This window comes from Cricetulus griseus, chromosome 6 (assembly GCF_003668045.3).
Source record: "Cricetulus griseus strain 17A/GY chromosome 6, alternate assembly CriGri-PICRH-1.0, whole genome shotgun sequence".
Classification (NCBI taxonomy): domain Eukaryota; kingdom Metazoa; phylum Chordata; class Mammalia; order Rodentia; family Cricetidae; genus Cricetulus; species Cricetulus griseus.
This window is the reverse complement of record NC_048599.1, coordinates 53,186,173-53,203,908: the sequence shown is the minus strand read 5'-3', so window position 1 is coordinate 53,203,908 and position 17,736 is coordinate 53,186,173. Positions and strand designations below refer to the sequence as shown.

Here is a 17,736-nt window from a genome sequence, read left to right as displayed (position 1 = left end):
TCACCAGAAATAACAGCAACAATAACAACAACACAATTAAAAAGAAAGTCGACAATAGATAGAAAAAAATGCTTTTCTAGGCCCTGGGCATTAGGCAACAAAACTACAGTGGTTCCCAAGATAACAAAAGTAAATTAAGTGGGTTCTAGGTTATTCTCAGATTACTGAGGAGCGAATTTTAGGCCTGGGCCTATGGGAGATGAACCAGATGACACATAGAACCAGATGACATGACAGACTCAGCTAAAAGCCAGAAGAGAATGGCACAGAGAGGGCACCAGTGACCCACAGATGGCCTCTGCAGATATTCAGAGCAGTGGTGAGTTCACTCACCCCAAGACACAAACCACCTAGGCTGGGGAGGCACCATTCATGCAGTCCATCAATCCTTGGCCTTCATAGAAGACCTACAATGATGCCCCTTCCCCAAAGCTAAACTACTTCACAGGGACCCGAGTACAGTTCCAGAAGGGTCTTGCCTCAGTAATGCCTCAAAAAATTGTACTGGACTATCTGCTGCCTAAAACTAAGACTTGAAAAAGGCTCAGCCTGCATTCTCACAGTTCACCAGTACTTCTAGAACACATAAATAGCCAGCATTTCCCAAGGTGAAATTTAAAATGACTGGCTCACAACAAAAAGATATTAGGCAGGAGATGAAACAGGGAGTCTAGACAAACTGATCTTTGTGTGGTTTCACAGTACTTGTGACTGGGCAAGTGAGTTAGCCAATGCTGCCTTCTTTCTTACCTACACAAGTCTTCATGTCTTCAGACGCCATGAATCCATCGTAGCACAGGCACCTGTACTCTCCAGGTATGTTAGTGCACTGACCGCCATCACAGATATTGGGGTTATCTTCACACTCATCAATGTCTAAAGAGAAGAAAACCAACAGCCACATGTTATAGATGCTGATATTGGCTCCCTTATGCAGTGAGCAAGCAGGAACTTGAGTCAACTTAAAAGAAATTCAGCCCACTTGAGTAAGATGAACATCTCCTTAGCTTTGTATCAATTGCCACATCAGGTTATACTGGGCAGAGGACCCAGTTAATCTCAAAACTCTCAGCATATCATCTAAGGGCACAACAGATCCACGCTGATCTAAAAGACTAGCAATAAAAATTTAAACACGAATTTGTAATTCAAAATGATTGTGAACTGTATTTTGTCACTGTCCAGTTATAAATAGTTACTTTCAAAATTTACTTTGACTAGTCAAATTTACATAGATATGGGTTGTTGGGGGTGGTGTCAAAGGTCAAATAAAATCATTATGGCTCCTAAGTTTGAACTGGCTTTTTAACCAGAGAGCCAAAAATCAAAGGCTGAGTCACCCACTCCACTTTTTTCCCCCCTCTCCTTGGCTGCCTGGTTCTTCCAGCACAAGACAGGAAGATGGGAATATAAGTTAGGAGAGTGACTCTCAGACTCCAGCATCTATTCAAACACACAGATCACCAAGATGACCCAGTACTTTTCAGGTCAGTAGATTTGGATAGAGCCTGAGGTTTTGCATCTTCACAAACCCCTGGGTAATGTGGCTGCTGCAAAAAACACACTCAACTCAGAACTGCACCAAATTTGGTTCAAGAACCAACTCTCCAAGATGCTGTTTAATGAATAAAATGCTTTCTATTCATTTATTTCAGTGCTACCCTAACTTTACTTCCTCTTTCATGCAATCTCAACTGCAGATTATAAATGAAGATCCGCTGCTAAGTGTCTTGCTTAACGACACACAGCTAGAATATGCAACAGACAAGGACTTGAAGGACTTGAAGCCAACATTGTTAGAGTCCAAAGCCCAGGCCCCGAACAACTCTGCTTGGGGGACTGTCACAGAAAGACATAACCAGAGGGTAAAGATGCTCACCTGTGCATGATCTCTGGTCTGGCATCAGCGCGAACCCTGGCTGACAGCTACACTCATAGCTGCCTTCAGAGTTTGTACAGAAGGTTTCACAGCCACCATTCATTATGCTGCATTCATCAATGTCTAAGAGAAGTGAGAACAATATTAGAATGCTTATTCTCTCCCAAACTCTTGCTGAAATTTAATTGCTGCCATTGACATAATAAGGTATGGGACTTTGTGGAGGACACCATTCTATGGGTGGCATTGGTGCCATTAGAAAATGGGTGAATTTGGCCACTTTTGTTTTTCTCTTTCTCTTGCCTTTCATACATTTTGGTGCAGCAAAAAGTCCCATACTCAATGCCAGCATTTTGCTGTTGTTTCCCAGCCTCCAGAATTGTGAGGCAATGCATTTCTATCACTATAAATTAGCCAATCGCAGATATTCCAGTATAGCACATAAAAACTGACTGAGACACCTTCTTCTGTGTTTACAGTTGTGGCAAAAGATCTTCTTGGTCATTGATTCAGTTATAAACTGGAATTATGGCTTGATGGGCTAAGGTTCTGATCCATTGCAAGAACCTGAATTGAAGTTTTGAGTTGTCCTTGGCTAGCTTTCAACAGAACTTGTGCTGATTTATGGTTTTGGGGTGGAAACCATCTGAGACTTGGCAGATCCACATGGTGTACATCCCAAGCCAGGCCCAAACTGGCAGCACTTACACAATTTCACTTTGACTTTGGGCATGATAAAGCCACAGGGCCTCCAATGTCACTCTTCGCAGCAGGACTAAATCTACAGAGGACCAACCACAAAGCAAAATTCTTGTCTCACGAAAACCCATACTTAAGGAGTGCCAGACATGGCCTCTATTTCAGGGAAAGAGATGAACATTCCATGGCCTTCTTGCCAATGGTCACTCTTTGAAATCTTCAGATGATCTCCACCATGTGGGGCAGAGACCTCACTTCATGCTTTTCTGTGTTTTTCCATGGCACTTACAATGCTTGGCTCATCTCAGGGTTAATTATTGCTGGCTGATTTGCTTTGACATGCCTATGCTTTGTTCATTATTTAACAAGTATACATCAGATTACATATCTTTCACTCATCCTCTTGGAAGAGGAAAGCAAGGTGTAAATATTGCGAGCTGCTATGAGATTTTACTTCCAGTGAAACAGGAAAGGTTAAGCAAAAGCATCCAACTATGATGATGGAACTGGGGTGTTTTACAAAGAGAGGAAATAAAATACAACATGAAATAAAAGGAAGGCTACCACTTACCAACGCAGAAGAGCCTATCAGGAGATGAGTGATAACCGGGGTTACAGGCACACTGATACTTCCCTATGAGGTTGACACAACGACCATTGGGACAAAGGTTTGCACTCAATTCACACTCGTTGATGTCTGTTTAGAAGCAAAGAACAGCATAGAAATGTAAGGGTTAAAATCTGGCCGAGATACAGGTCAAACAACTGGCCTCACACAAGTGTTCTAAAAGAGTTATTCCTTACCAATGCATGCAGAGATGTTTGGAGACAGTTGATGACCAGGAGGGCATTCACAGCGATAGCTTCCCTCCGTGTTGTGGCAAATGCCTCCTCGGCACAGGAGTGGATCTCTCTGACACTCATCAATATCTGTAAAATGGAAGCGCTCCACATTGAAGATGCTGACCAGGCTGCCCCTTTTCCAACCCTCAGTTGCTGTGAGTCTTGGGTACTGATGGCGTATCAGTTCCCTTCTGGGAGAAGTGCTGTCCACTTCACTCAGAAATGCCTGTGAGGTGAGTGAGTGGTCACAGCGCTTTCCCACATTAGAAGCAATCCACAGCCCGTCAGTGGTTGACTGGCTTGGAAATCAAAAACCTTGATCTTGTCTCAATCCTGGTGCCATTCATACCCCTGGAGTTCCCTGTGGGATCTGAGTGTGTTGAGATGCAGCCAGACTGTACTATGCTGCTTCTCTGCCACTCTGAGGGGCTTCCTCCCTCAAAATATTCCTTCAAAGCCCGTAACAAAACAAAGCACAAACAAACCAAAATCCAAGCCAGTACCCAAGTCCACCACACTTGTGAGCAGGAATCTCATCTCAAACTTGGTTCACAGGGAACCTGACCTAAGGCAGCTTGGTCAATGCTGTCTTCTAGAACTGTCAGACAGACACCCTGAGATGGGACTCCTATTATAGCTTCCATCTGACTTGTTCTCAATTTCTTCTGTTAGGTGTTGAAGTTGCTCAAGGTCTCACAGCTTGTCATTGGAGTTGTCCATGATTCTTTAGACCTCCGTGTCTTCCCATGGGTCTCCCTCTGGGACAGATGCCCTCACTTGTCAGAAGGTTGGACAGCAGGGATTGCCTGGGAAACTATGGTCCCTATGAGGAATCCAGGCTTCTCGAAGTCCTTTGTCTCCCTTGATGCTTAAAGCAGCCCAGACTCACCCATGCAGTTCTTCATCATCATGAATCCACTTTCATAACCTTCGTCACACTTGCATTCAAAGTCCCCTGGGGTGTTCACACACTGGCCTCGGCCACAGAGGTCAGGAGAAATGCGGCACTCATCAATGTCTGCAAGAGAAACAACAGGCAGTGACAATGAGGGTAGGGATAACCTTACAGCTGGATGCAAGCAACACAGGGAAGAGGCAGTGTTTGAAAGGGTTTCTCCCTGGAGACCCACACACTGACCTGTGCAGTTCCTCTCTTCTGAATCCAGAGCAAAGCCACTGTCGCACCTGCACTTGAAGCTGCCAATGGTGTTTCTGCACTTGCCATGGGTACAGAGGCTGGGTATCATCTTACATTCGTTGATATCTTTAGGAACAGAAAAAAAAATGCAAGGAAGAAAGGCTTATGAGCAACCACTTAGGACATCTCAGGCTCCACACTTTAACCCCAGAAGGTTGGAGGGCCTTGATTTAAGGTCTTGGCAAAATTCAACTAAAAATTGTGTGATAATCTGGGGGCTGGCACTTTATAAATATCCCTAGCCATTCTGACTTCCACATTTCAAGAGAACATGGTTAAGGAATCTAGGTGTGCTAATTTGGACTTCCAGCACCCTGGTCACTTCCTAGGACACAGCAAGCACTTGATAATTAGTGGCCAATGAATGGCTGAACAGCAAATGCTGCTTAAAGGACATGGACAATGATAAATACAGCATCCACCACAGTCACCCGGCCACCACAGCCACACAGCCACCTCAGCCACCACAGCCACTTCAGCCACCACAATCATCTATCCACTTCAGCCACCATAGCCACCCAGATACCACAGCCAACTCAGCCACCTCAGCAACCACAGCCACCACAGCCTCCACAGCCACCATAGCCTCCACAGCTACCCCACCCACTACAGCCATCATGGCTGAGGCTCTTATTTGGCTCTTTTCTGCTTTCTTGAAAACAACTTAAAATGACTTTGAGAATTTAAAGATATTGTTTATAGTTTAAGTTGTTCACAAATAATCCATACTACTTGAATTTTCTCAGCATAACATAATTTAAAGAGCTTCTTGTATATAAGAAGGCCATATATATGTAACATGTGACCCAGGTTTTCCCCCTACTGGAGCCCTTCCAGAAGCAAGAAACGGAAGTTCATTTCTGCAGGTCATGACAGCAAGAACTGGTGGACCAAATTAAGGCCCTCAAGTCCCTCGCAGTAGCAGACTCCCATAGTTTGTGAGTCACATTTTTTTAAAAATTTATTTAAGAGAAATTTAAGGTGGTCATCTAGAACCTGCCTCTTCAGACAGGACAGTTTTAGTAACCACAATAGAATAACAGTTGGAAAAAAAAGAAGAGGAGGAGAAGGAAGAGAAGAAAGTCACAGAGAAAAGAATAAGGGGACAAGAAGGCATCTCCTGGTCTATGAGAAAAGCAATCAGCCACAGGAACAATGTACCTTTGAAGAAAGGTTTCCCATTTGTAATATCTTTTGTCGCAAACCCGGGTCCTCGGGGACAGAGCTCCTCATACTCTGGGGTGTTTCTCACTGGACACTCCTCACACTCTTCGGTTCCCCAGGCTGCCCCAACAGAACAGCAGCAGGCATCCATACGATGACGTCCAGCAATAGGCAGGGTGCACTCCTCATCATCATACCTCAGGAAGCAGGTCTCCAGGCGGATGTCTGTCAGAGGGGGACAGAGACTGAGGACATCTATCCTTCGCTGTTCAAAACTACCAACTTTTGTTAGGGAAAATACAACACATGCTACTTTGTTATATGAATGACTACATATGTTTTATTTTTCAGATGATAGGTATTCCTGTTAATGAAGACTTTGTTCTTTTCCTCAGGCATGCTTATAAAGCCTATGTGTGAAAAGCTCCCTTCCAACATTCAGTGTTTATTGATAAGTCTACACAGGCAGCCAATGATGACCGAGCAATGCCACTTTGCTGTCTGTGGACATCTTGTAAAGTCGTGTTCATCACCAATGCATGCATTCCATGACGTCTTGGCATTTCCTCTCAACTAAAGAGCAAACTCACTCTGTTGTTGGAATACATCATATTACTCAAACACTATGCCCTCAGACTGACTTCATTTCTGGAGACATGGAATATTGGTCTGAAATGAGGGTTCTCCTAATGATTAAAGAGGAAATGGCAAGCCAAATCCACTCTTCTAAGATGTTTTCACTTCCATGTGTGCGTATGTGTACATTCTCTGAGGGTACCCCTATTCCCAGCCCCAAATTTAAGGGACAGTGAAGAAGACTGACAGACAAGGGGACTGAAGACATTCACTCTGGTACTGTTCTGCAAGGAACTGTTTCTTAACAAAACAAGTATGCCTGAAACCAAATTGGCATGCTGACTGACTGATGTGACCATCTCTCAGGAAGTATTGTGATGCTCCAATGAGATTACATACCCAAGAACCTTGAAATATTATCAAAGTGTGTCTCCCTTCTTATCTGCCTTCACAACTATTTGCCTTAGTGTTCAATTTACCCAGTGTTAAAAAAAAAAAAGCCTTCTGAAGCATCTAGGCATCCTTTTGTCCAAGACAAAGACAGGTAAATTAAAGTAAATTCCATATGAAACACTGGGACATCTTTCAATTGAGGATCTAGAAGAATGTTTTCATTAAATAAAAATTCCTCCTAAATAAATAAAGATTTGGAGTTGATTTGCTGATATCCTTAATTACAAAAAGACACTAGGCTCTGAACTCCCCTTCTTTTCCATATTGTTGGTACTTTAAAAATCTGTCTCCAGGCGGATGTAGTGATGTAGTATCAGGTGTTTTCTACAGATGACATCATCTCCGGGATCAAAGGTAAGAAACCAGAGAGCTTCTGGATTTTTGTCCTGGCAGCAAGACACTATGGCAGTGATCTAGGAGCCAGACAGATACCACAGCTAAGAGCCATGGGGCAGCCTTCTGAAGACTCCACGTCTAGATTCTATATCTAGTCTCTTCCATGTCACTGGGATGGGATGACTGGATGTGTCGTGCCCCCGGGCTCTAGCAGTTGGTGAGGAGATTCCCATACAACTAGTAGAGATAGCCATGTTCCCTCCATGTCTCCCTCCTCTCCTCCTTCCTCAACCTCCTTCTCCTGATATCAACAGGGATTTTCTATAAGGACTATCTTACCAGTTATAGCACAGGCTTAGAAGAAATGGGGTGCAGCTCTCCATTAAGTACAAATGTTCTTCTCTCTGCCATTCAGTATATATGGACAGTGCTAGAAACTGTGCCTGCAGTGATTCCAAGAATGGAAAGACCAACAAGGAGAGACTAAAGCCTTTCCTCTATGCTTCCCAACTATAAAGAGTTAAGAAGGCAGTTTGTCAAGAAAACCACCATAAAGCCTAACAGATGAGCTAAACCCACCTGTGTGTGTGTGTGTGTGTGTGTGTGTGTGTGTGTGTGTGTGTGTGTGTGTACTTGGAACCAAATGTCCAACTTCATCTCATTCATCCTTACCAAGGCAGATTCTTCCTGTGGCATCCAAGGTCATTCCATTGGGACATTCGCATTTGAATGAACCCCTGGAGTTGACACATAGGCCATTTTTGCATACCCCTGGGAATACTTCACATTCATTGATATCTAAAAACAAAGAGAATTAAGTCAATATATCTGTATGAGTTAATTCTGTCTTACCCCACTCATTAAATTCACAATGATCCTCACAAAAGAAAGGGCCTTTTGAAAATTTCAAAACACTAGCTTGCCTTCCAAGAGTTCATATGAACTTCTGAAGTGTCTAAATAACAACCATGGGTCTGTTCACTAAAATTAGGCGTCTCTCAGCTGGCCTCTGGGAATAGTGTTTGAGTCATAGAGATGGGGCCCAAGGGTTTAGGGGGACAGCTCTGATAAGTAAGGTTCTGAGGGTTATAATTAGCTTTAAGAGACAAGATGACAGGAAACAGACAAGTGTGGCTTCCAAATTATCAAAGAAGAAAAAGCTAGAACTTGAGTGTATAAAAATCAAATTCTGCTGTGGGATATGTGGGCCTGTCCAGGAGTACTGAGCCCAGGTGGTTGGTTGGGTGAGGGAGAGTCAACATACATGAACATCCATTCATCATTCACCAGTGCTGCCCAGACCCACCGATCCTTCCCAATTTGCCTCATGGAGCAGTGTGTTCTCTATACTTAATTTGGAAAAACAGACATCATCGAATTAATCCAAAGAACGGTAATCCAAATGCCAAAAAGGGAGAGCCTTAGTTAAGAAACACACACACACACACACACACACACACACACACACACACACACACACACTGTGTCTATTTTAAAGAGGTCACTCTCCAAGCCAAGAGCATTGAGGAAAAGTCTCAATGTTTTCTTGAAAGAACAGGAAATGGAAATTAAGTCGAATCTACTTTTATGGGGGTTGTTCCTAGGGGCTTTTCCTCAGCCACTTGTAGACCAAAACGTGCTGTTAAAGCCCAGATAAGTTATGAACGAATGGCTGGTCTGAACCAGAAAAAAAGCCAAAGGATTCAGTCATCATTTGGAAAGCAAGCCCTTGGGTGGGGGTTGTAGTATTCCTCTTTGTTTTAGCAGGAAAAAACTTCATTTTATCCCACATATGGGACTAACTGTTGTTTTTTTAAATACTTCAGCTGCTGTGTCATGTGAGGCAGTGTTAGTCACCATGACCTGTATCTACTTAGGACTCTGTGAGAAAGAACCAGTGCAAACTGCAGAGGGTCCATATAGACCTTGAAACAGACACAACTAAGTTCACCCCTCCAAGTCACCCATGAATGTGACACAAACATGCAACAACAATTAAAAAAAAAACAAAAGGGCTAACCAAGAATGCAAATTTGATAGTCTTTAAAAAGAAAAAGAAAAAGAAAAATCTTGTTTATTTTTGCTCCTGATCTGCAGATAGCATTGGAAAATACAGCCACTCCAAATGATGTATGGTTATTCTAAAACATCTCCAGCCATGCTGTCCTTTGGCCATAGTGATGGGACACTGGCAACAGCTTGTGCATTTAACATCTGTTCTTTTCTCTGCTCCTCAGTAGTTTTTTTTTTTTTTTTTCTTCGAATCACGATAAAGGAACTCTGAAGTTCCTTTACTCCTTTATCCAGGCCAAGTTAACACAAGCATTCTTCATACACACAAACATGTACTGTTCATAAATAATAAGAAATACCTTCACACTGTGTGCCTTTGATTCTTGAGAACCCTTTACCACATATGGGATCTGTGGGGGAAAACAAAACAAGATTAACATGTGTCTATACGTCCCAATAATGATAAGTAGAAGAAACAGGAAGGAGTGCCCGGAACAGAGGCTGGACTTTTCTGCTATGAATGAGCATGGGGCTGCACAGATAAAGAACAGAGTAATAAAATGCCTCCAGTAGCAAAGCCCAGCTTGCAGGAATTGGTGCTTCAGGGAAACGCTGCAAGCTACCACGTGACCACATGGAGCAAGGAGATGGCAAACTGACCAGAATCACAGAAAATTGATGTCCTTGATACTTCTCTGGTTTCCTATTCGGGGATATGTTTTATCAGGGTCATCTTTAAATTTCCCACGTGGATGGACCTAAATAAACGAAGTGACCAGGGAGGTGGCAGCTTCTCTTACCGACTTGACATATGGTACATGGGCTTCCCCAGGCAGCACCAAGGGAAGAGCAGCATTCAGATTTCAAGGTGGCTCCATTGATGTTGATCTCACACCGCCCATCAATGACCGTCTGCCAGCAAGTGCCCTTGATGGTTTCTGCAGAAAGAGGGGGGTGATGGACATCGAACAGAATCGTATCAAAAATTCAATGTACGCACTGGAATTACAGCATGAATAGCATTAGAAAACAAGGAACAATCATCATGTTTAATGTCTCTCCTATAGCTATGTCTTCTGCAGACAAAGCAGACATTTAAGCACAGTAGCACTGAATTAATTATTGAAAAACACTGAAAACGCATCCCCAGAAAGACACATACCTATGCAGATGGTTTTTGTTGGATCCAAAGTACTTTCAGGAGAACATTCACAAATAAAAGAGCCAGGGCTGTTCCTGCAGACTCCGTTAATGCAAGGACTCGATTCACATTCGTCAATGTCTGAAACAAAAGTCTTCATTACTACTGAAAGCTGCTCTTAGGCATAAAATGCATAACTCAACTTCAGCCTTAATTGTTACCACGTATTCCTCATTAGATAGTAAAGCTGGCCTAAACATGGCTTTCCAAACTAGAAGGAATGTCAAAATACTAATTGAGCATAGTTCTTTAGATAGAAACTGGCACATGACTGAGTCTTTGTATTCAGAAAAATCTGGAGAAAATTATGGACTCAAATTATACATGCCCAACATTTTCTTCATCTATTAAGTGATGGCAAATAAAATGCCAGCTGGAGGCAAATGGAAACGAACACCCTAAAACCACCCTGAAAGTGTGAGTGAAATGCCAAATATAAGTAAGTACCATCTGTGGCTAGGGTTCGTACAGTGCCATTTAGAAGCTGAAAATCCCAATAGAATTGGTTTGATTATCTGAAGTAGAAGAGACTCCAATTTACTCCATAGGGTCTACGGTAGTTTTCCCAGAGAGAGTAAGGTACATAGTGTAAAAACAAAGGCATGGTTACCTTCACAGGTTTTTAGGTCAGGTTTGTACACAAATCCCTTGGGACACGTGCAGACAAAACTTCCAGGGGTGTTTCTACATTGTCCATTGTCACAAAGTAGACTGTTGAGCACACATTCATTAATATCTGGAAAGACAAGAAATGGGAACATTTGCAAGAGGTTGTCCCTCATAGGCAACACATTTCTCTTTTAGGTTAGGTCTTTAAATTCCTAATGGTATAATCAAGTCTACCAAAGGCAGGACTCTTGGTCCACTGGTTTTTGAAAAATAGATTCTGCTTGTCCAAACTAGGTATCTCCAAAGCCTCAAGCTGCCAGATGCTATTTAATTCAATTCTTGTATTCTCTGAAAATTAGTAATCTTTATTTTTGTAATTGTTTTATATCATTAGATTTAAAAGGCTAATCTTACTGGCTTAAGGAACTAAATAAATAGAAAGCAGCCTCAACATGACGGTGCACACCTGTAGACCCAGCATCAAGAGGTGAAGGCCATTACTCCAATCACAGCAGTGAATATACTTAAATATATAAAGTTTACAGAAAATACTGTTCTATGCAACTAAAGAATTCGGAAGGAAAAAAAATAATGCCCTACGCTGACTTTTCTTCCCAACTAAATGATTTACTTAGTTTCTGGCTTCTTCCTTCATTAAAGGTTGTTATCACATGGAAAGGTGTGCTTGTTAAAGTTAACATAGAATCATTATTCCTGAAAGCAAGCTGTACTTTCTCTGCTTAGATCTAAGGAGTGTTGGGAGAGCCTCGTAGTAGAAATGGGGGTGGCTCTGTAGCCATGTGCGAAAGACTCCCAACACTTGTGTTTCCTACACCCAACAAACTTCTCTTTTACCAAGTGAATTTGCCATATGATTCTTCACAAGCTGTCAAGAAATGTCACAGAAAGCAAGCTGAGCTTACCAACACAGTTTTTTCCAGTTATGTCTACTTCATATCCTGAATTGCATATACATTTGTAGGTCCCACGAAGATTTTCACAAATTCCATTTGGGCAAATATCAGGATCTAATGCACACTCATTTATATCTACAGGACCAAAAAATTCAGTCAATCACACTCTAAAACAAACATTAAATGAAAACAAAACAGTACAATATGTGCAAACACCTTAGGACTTCTCACTGGGGCTTGAGCTCACTTGGAAGAGAACATCTCATTCTTTTTGCTCACTGCAAGATGGTATCAGTCAAATCTTCCCCCATCCCAGACCCTGGAGCAAAGCTAGCATCTGAGCTGTGACCATAAGTTCACTCATCATCCGTGAATTAAGCTGGATGGTCCAAGCACCAGGATGGAAAGTGGATGATGCACGGAGCCCAAGGCCCTGACACTACTCTTCCCCTTCTCTTTGCCTCCCATACTGCCAACAAGATGACTGCATCATGGCCTGGCTTCAGATTTTTATTATTCAACAACATCTTCAAATTAAAGTAGGAATTTTGTGTTTATTGGCTCTAAATTAAGTGCTCATGCAAGGCCCCCTCCCCTTCAGCAGGTACCCTTAGAGACTAAAAGCAAGCTCAGAGTATCTGCTTTGATCCCCAGGAGGCCAGGTTTTTTCTCTTCTGTGCTCTCATGTACTGAGGAGACCTCTCTAGTGGCAGAGAGGAAGGCAGAATGACAGAACATGGATGGATTGTCTTTGGAAGTCATCTCCATGTCCTTATCATAGAATTTTTGATACCCACTGACTCCTTCATCACTAACTTTCTTATTTCTCCCTCTTTCTCAATATTCTCTCCCATCTTTATCCACACAGACCACAAAGTGAGTCGGCCAGTCTAGCTTCCCCACCAGCTTCCCCTAGTTAAATTGTTTAGTTTCATATGAGTGAGGAAGTCCCTTCTTGTCACCATCTTCACAGTCATCTCAGTAGTCTCTTGATTCTATTCTTCTTGATGACACTCAACATTCCTCCAGTTCCTAAACAAATTTTCTTCCAACTTAGCTACTTGCTGTTACTTCTTGTTACAAAATTTAGGTGGCATCTTTTGACTGAACCTTTGAACGGAAATCATGAAAGCCTCTCACTTCTCTAGAATGAGCAATGCCAACCATTGTATCTCATCTACAGCTCTCCATCAATTGCCCCAGGAAAGGCCAGTGAGAAAGCTCCATACGCTCAGTCATCAGTGTGCCACAGCAGCTCTGCCTTGGGGGCTTCTAGGCATCCCATGTCCATCACTCTGTGATGATGGCCAGGCGGGTGTCAGACCAGTTTGTCACAGAGTAACTAGATACCTACAGGAGACTCAATACTGCCTCCGCACATGCTTAAGTCAGTAAATTTCAGAGTAACTCCTTACCAGTGCCTGCTGAGGTCATGCCTGGCCCACTGCTGCAGAGTGCCTGGTATTCCGCTGTAATAAATTATCAGATAGTAAATGAGTCCCTTGTTTGCAGAACAGGCCAATTCCGCCATTGGCTCACACACATCATTTCCTCCAGAGCCAGGAGAACCAAGCTAGAGTGGTAACAGAAGGGGATGGCGTCCCATGGGGTCGGTCACCTTTATACCCGGCTTTCATTTGAAGGGTTCCATAGTGCCCGCTGAGGAAATTGACTTTGAAGGATACTGGGAAGTCATAGCAATTTCTTGGGCAAAGTACTTTTGGAAAAGGTGTTTTTTCCTATAACTCAATTTGTTCACTAGGGAACACTTTGCACATACAGTGAAACGTGCCTGTTAAAATGTGGTTTCTTAGCTGTTAATAAAACTTTCCCCCACCCATCCTGGGAATAGTTGTGTTTCTCAGTTCTAGCTGGCTTTCCAGGACAATCAAGCTCTCAAATTTCCTCAGTTCTCTGCAGATGCACTGGCTCTCCTCACAAGGACACAGCAAAGCATCTAATGTCATGTGCAAGCATATTTTCTGAATCATTGGGATCTGTTCATTTTCCATGGTGAATCCACAGGAAAACTTTTGATAAAATGTTAAAATCATACAACTTTTCTTGGTAAACTGCCCTGTGCAGAATGGCTCCCAAAACTTGTGACACAATCCGGTTTCTAATGCTTTTAATTGGATCAAGTTTTATATACAACTCCAACAACATTCAGAGGAATGAAATGGTGAATGATGAGACATGCAAGCTGGAATTCTACTTTATACAAGGAAGAGGGCTGACGTAGACCTTTGCCTGCCCATGGTTTCTGGCAGCCGCAATCAGAGTCACGTATGTCTATGTTCAGGAGAACTACACATGGAGAAATGGGACTTTAACAGAGGGAGCAAACACTTGTTTTATTTCTGATGGTGCTAGATATGAATGAGTTTTGAAAACATAAAATTAAAATTAACCTTTTAGGCAGGCATGGTGGCACACACCTTTAATTCCAACACTTGAGAAGCAGAGGCAAGATCTCACTAGGTAGACCAGCTAGAAGACAGCCTGTCTCAAAAATCAAAACAACACACACACACACACACACACACACACACACACACACACACACACACACACAATCAATCAAACAAAAATAAGAAAGCAGCATTAAAAATGAATCTTCCAAAGTGTGTGTATTATAACAAATGGTAATTTGAGAAAAGCAGTAAACTGTTTTCATTAAAAAAAAAAAACATTTAAAAGGATGCCAAAAAGGAACAAGGAGGACTGTGTTGGCGACTGTATATTTAAAAGCCAGAGATCGAAAGACAACAACAAAACATATCATTGTTATCACATTCTCAACTAGTAAAATGATCACGAAACTTAGTGAATAATAAAGTAGGAAACAAGCCATGACAGTTTTCAGGATAGAGTTCTCTAATTTAGATTAGCTGATGCCTGGCCTAAACAGGAGCATATGCTGGCCACTGTGCTTGGAACGGTCAGGACCTGATGGCTCTGTGTAATTCAGGGACCTGAATGCTAATATACATATGGCTAGTAGCAAATCCCTCCCTCTGGGTGCTTATCCCCATTCCATACTGTAGTTCTCTGGCTTTAATGAGATAACAAAAATTCAGGCAGTTCACACTCTTCATAACCATATCCTAAGCTACCCCAGGGTAGTGCCACCTGACGGCAGCATGGCAGGCACATGGAAATGCCCCAGAGTTGCACTCATAGGGTTTAACTGCTTTCTGATAGAGGAAAATGCTTGAGGGCTGAGGAGATAAGAGTGCTTGCTGAGCCACACAAATCATGGTAGGAGCTGGTGATGCAGCGTCACACACCCCACTTGACTTGCACAGCACACAGATGACTTTCGAAATTTGCATGGTTGCAGTTTCTTACTCAGCTGACTGAAGTTTGTAGGGATTGTCAGTACCTTTTAAATCACCCCATCCTGAAACAAGGGGGATCCTACATGAGTAGGATCTTTCCTGACTTGACATTCTCATCAGTCACTGGTGTGGTGAAAGAACTTTCACATGTGAATCCTTTCCACATAAATTCCCTCAAACACAAAAGCATAAATATCACCTGGAAGTTAGAGGCTGCCAGTTTCCGGTGTAGCTTCCATTAAGTCTTACTTCTTAAAGAAACTGGGTTTCTTTGGTGACCTCCTCCTAATACCAGGTCATTTTCCTGAGTAGAGGCACTCTGTGGAATGCTCTTGGTCCAGAGGGAAAAACCGCTCAAGAACTGTGTGTGCTGTTTCCATTCACTGGTGTAAGCCCTATCACCTTTCCTGGCTTTACTGTCACACACCTGTTTCATAAACACAAAGTCTATGATAAAGTACTTTGAAAAATTAGTTTAGCTGATGGCAGAATATGTAGCTAACTATAGAGTTCTGAGTAACCATTTTGTTTGAATATTTACATATAATTGAAGTTTATTAAATGTGTATTTAACTGATTTTTGATGACATACATTCACCAGCCCCACATCTGAGAGGGCTGATCTCCAAAATATACAAAGAATTCAAGAAGCTAGTCTCCAAAACACCAAACAACCCAATTAAAAAGTGGGGTACAGAACTAAATAGACAATTCTCAATAGAAGAATATAAAATGGCTGAAAGACACACATACAAATAATCCTTGTATTATTCGCTGGGTAAAGTGACCAGCCAAAGCAATACTTTTTTTTTTTAAAGTGTGGCCTTCCTCATCTCCTTTGAAGTCCCCCCTTTAACTAGCCTCTTAGGATATTTAATTTCAAACATTATAAATTCAAAGATTAGTTTTATTTATATGAATTTTTGGAAATAATACTTAGGTTAATTTTTAATGAATTTTTACTTAGAAAGGAGATGAAATAACTGAAGTCAACTACCAACCTACCTTAAGATCATATTCAAAATAGTAAAAATCTACCATCTTCATCTCAATAAGCTTCTCTTTTCTTCCCAAATGTCAGTTTTACTCTTCCAACATCCTTTCTTCTCTCTCTCTCTCTCTCTCTCTCTCTCTCTCTCTCTCTCTCTCTCTCACACACACACACACACACACACACACATACACACACATACACACACAATTTGCAATATGGGAGACAGCATGAGATATTTCAAGAAACTATTTTTCCTTTATGAACATAAATAATTATTTCTGCATAGGACTGTCTAGTTCCTCTAGTGAAATTTATTTTATGGGTGAGAACATTGAGAATTCCTTGTCCATACAATTCCATTTCATAATTATATTTATTAACTCAAGTCTTCTCAAATATTCAAATGAACAAAACTTCACACAAATGACTAATTCCTCAGATCCTGTGCCTGTGATTTAGGGAGCAGAACTTTCGCTCACTGCCTGGTTGTCTTTTCACTATGTGTGCCACCTCAACTGCAGAAAAATAGTTTCCCTAAGGTTGAATAAAGCCATTTAAGAAAAGTACACCAAAATCAACATGTGCGATGTGAACAAAATTCACAAATGGCCTTCTGGGAAGCTGTTGGAAATATTCAGGTCATCTGAAAGTTATTTACTTTCACACTGTGTAAAATCCTGCTTTTATAATAGCTCCTGCAAAAGGCAAGCATTCTGAAGCTACATGTGTTCCAGGGAGTGTGACCGGGATTGAGGTGGGGTTTCTAAAGAGGCACTTGCCCTGCCTATGGCAAGGATTGCGAGGACAGGGAGAGTAACTTGTGCCTAAGCCCTGGCTAGCCACCTCAAAGACCCCAGCAGGGTATGTAAGAGACCCCTGCAAACCTAAAACAGCCTTTTCCCAGTGAGTTCTGTAAAAGCAAAGATCATGGATGGTGGCAGAAAGCTGGCAGTATGAGGGCACCTCCATGATAGCACTTACCTGAATTCTGTGCAGGACACGGCTGGCAGGGTTCCCCAAATGCATACTCAGTGCTGGCACAACAGCATTCGGATTTGGTAACAGCACCAAACAAAGGCTTCACACACTGGCCTCTCCTGTATCCCCCGTAGCATGTGCTCCGCATGTGCGTGTCTAAACAGAGGGAAGTGCTTGCCATCACACTGTCTTTTTACACAGATAAGAACCCCCACATCGGGGCCAAAGCTGCCTTTATTTCTCTATTGTGCCTGTTGTAACTCACAGAGAATGTCTGTGTTTTTACAACTTGACAATGAGAAAACAAAAATAAAACAGAACTCCAAATACACATTAGCTTCTGAGCAGTGAGGACCAATGGCCAGAGTCAACCAGTGCCCTCCGGCTATCATAGTTGAGCAAACTGTGAGGCCTTTAAGTGCTGGGATTATTTTTCATTCATTTTTGTCTTCCTCGGGCAAGCACAGAGCAGGCAATTTGTAAACACTGCATGAAGGCTGGATCTCACACCATGATAAATAAGACCTTTATTAGAAAT

General features: G+C 42.2%; 1 protein-coding gene across 1 annotated transcript in view; it reads right to left on the bottom strand.

Moving 5' to 3' along the window:
* Fbn1 (fibrillin 1) overlaps positions 1–17,736 on the bottom strand; it is a 217,741-nt gene that overhangs the window by 63,824 nt on the left and 136,181 nt on the right. Inside the window, exons 18-32 of the mRNA XM_027421965.2 lie at positions 17,202–17,354; positions 13,301–13,354; positions 11,895–12,020; positions 10,973–11,098; positions 10,324–10,443; positions 9,962–10,099; positions 9,521–9,571; positions 7,821–7,946; positions 5,781–6,008; positions 4,560–4,685; positions 4,311–4,439; positions 3,383–3,508; positions 3,150–3,275; positions 1,880–2,002; positions 751–876 (exon numbers count right to left, since the gene is read on the bottom strand). Coding sequence (XP_027277766.1) covers positions 751–876; positions 1,880–2,002; positions 3,150–3,275; positions 3,383–3,508; positions 4,311–4,439; positions 4,560–4,685; positions 5,781–6,008; positions 7,821–7,946; positions 9,521–9,571; positions 9,962–10,099; positions 10,324–10,443; positions 10,973–11,098; positions 11,895–12,020; positions 13,301–13,354; positions 17,202–17,354 — 1,878 coding nt within the window. The remainder of the gene's footprint in view (positions 1–750; positions 877–1,879; positions 2,003–3,149; positions 3,276–3,382; positions 3,509–4,310; positions 4,440–4,559; positions 4,686–5,780; positions 6,009–7,820; positions 7,947–9,520; positions 9,572–9,961; positions 10,100–10,323; positions 10,444–10,972; positions 11,099–11,894; positions 12,021–13,300; positions 13,355–17,201; positions 17,355–17,736) is intronic.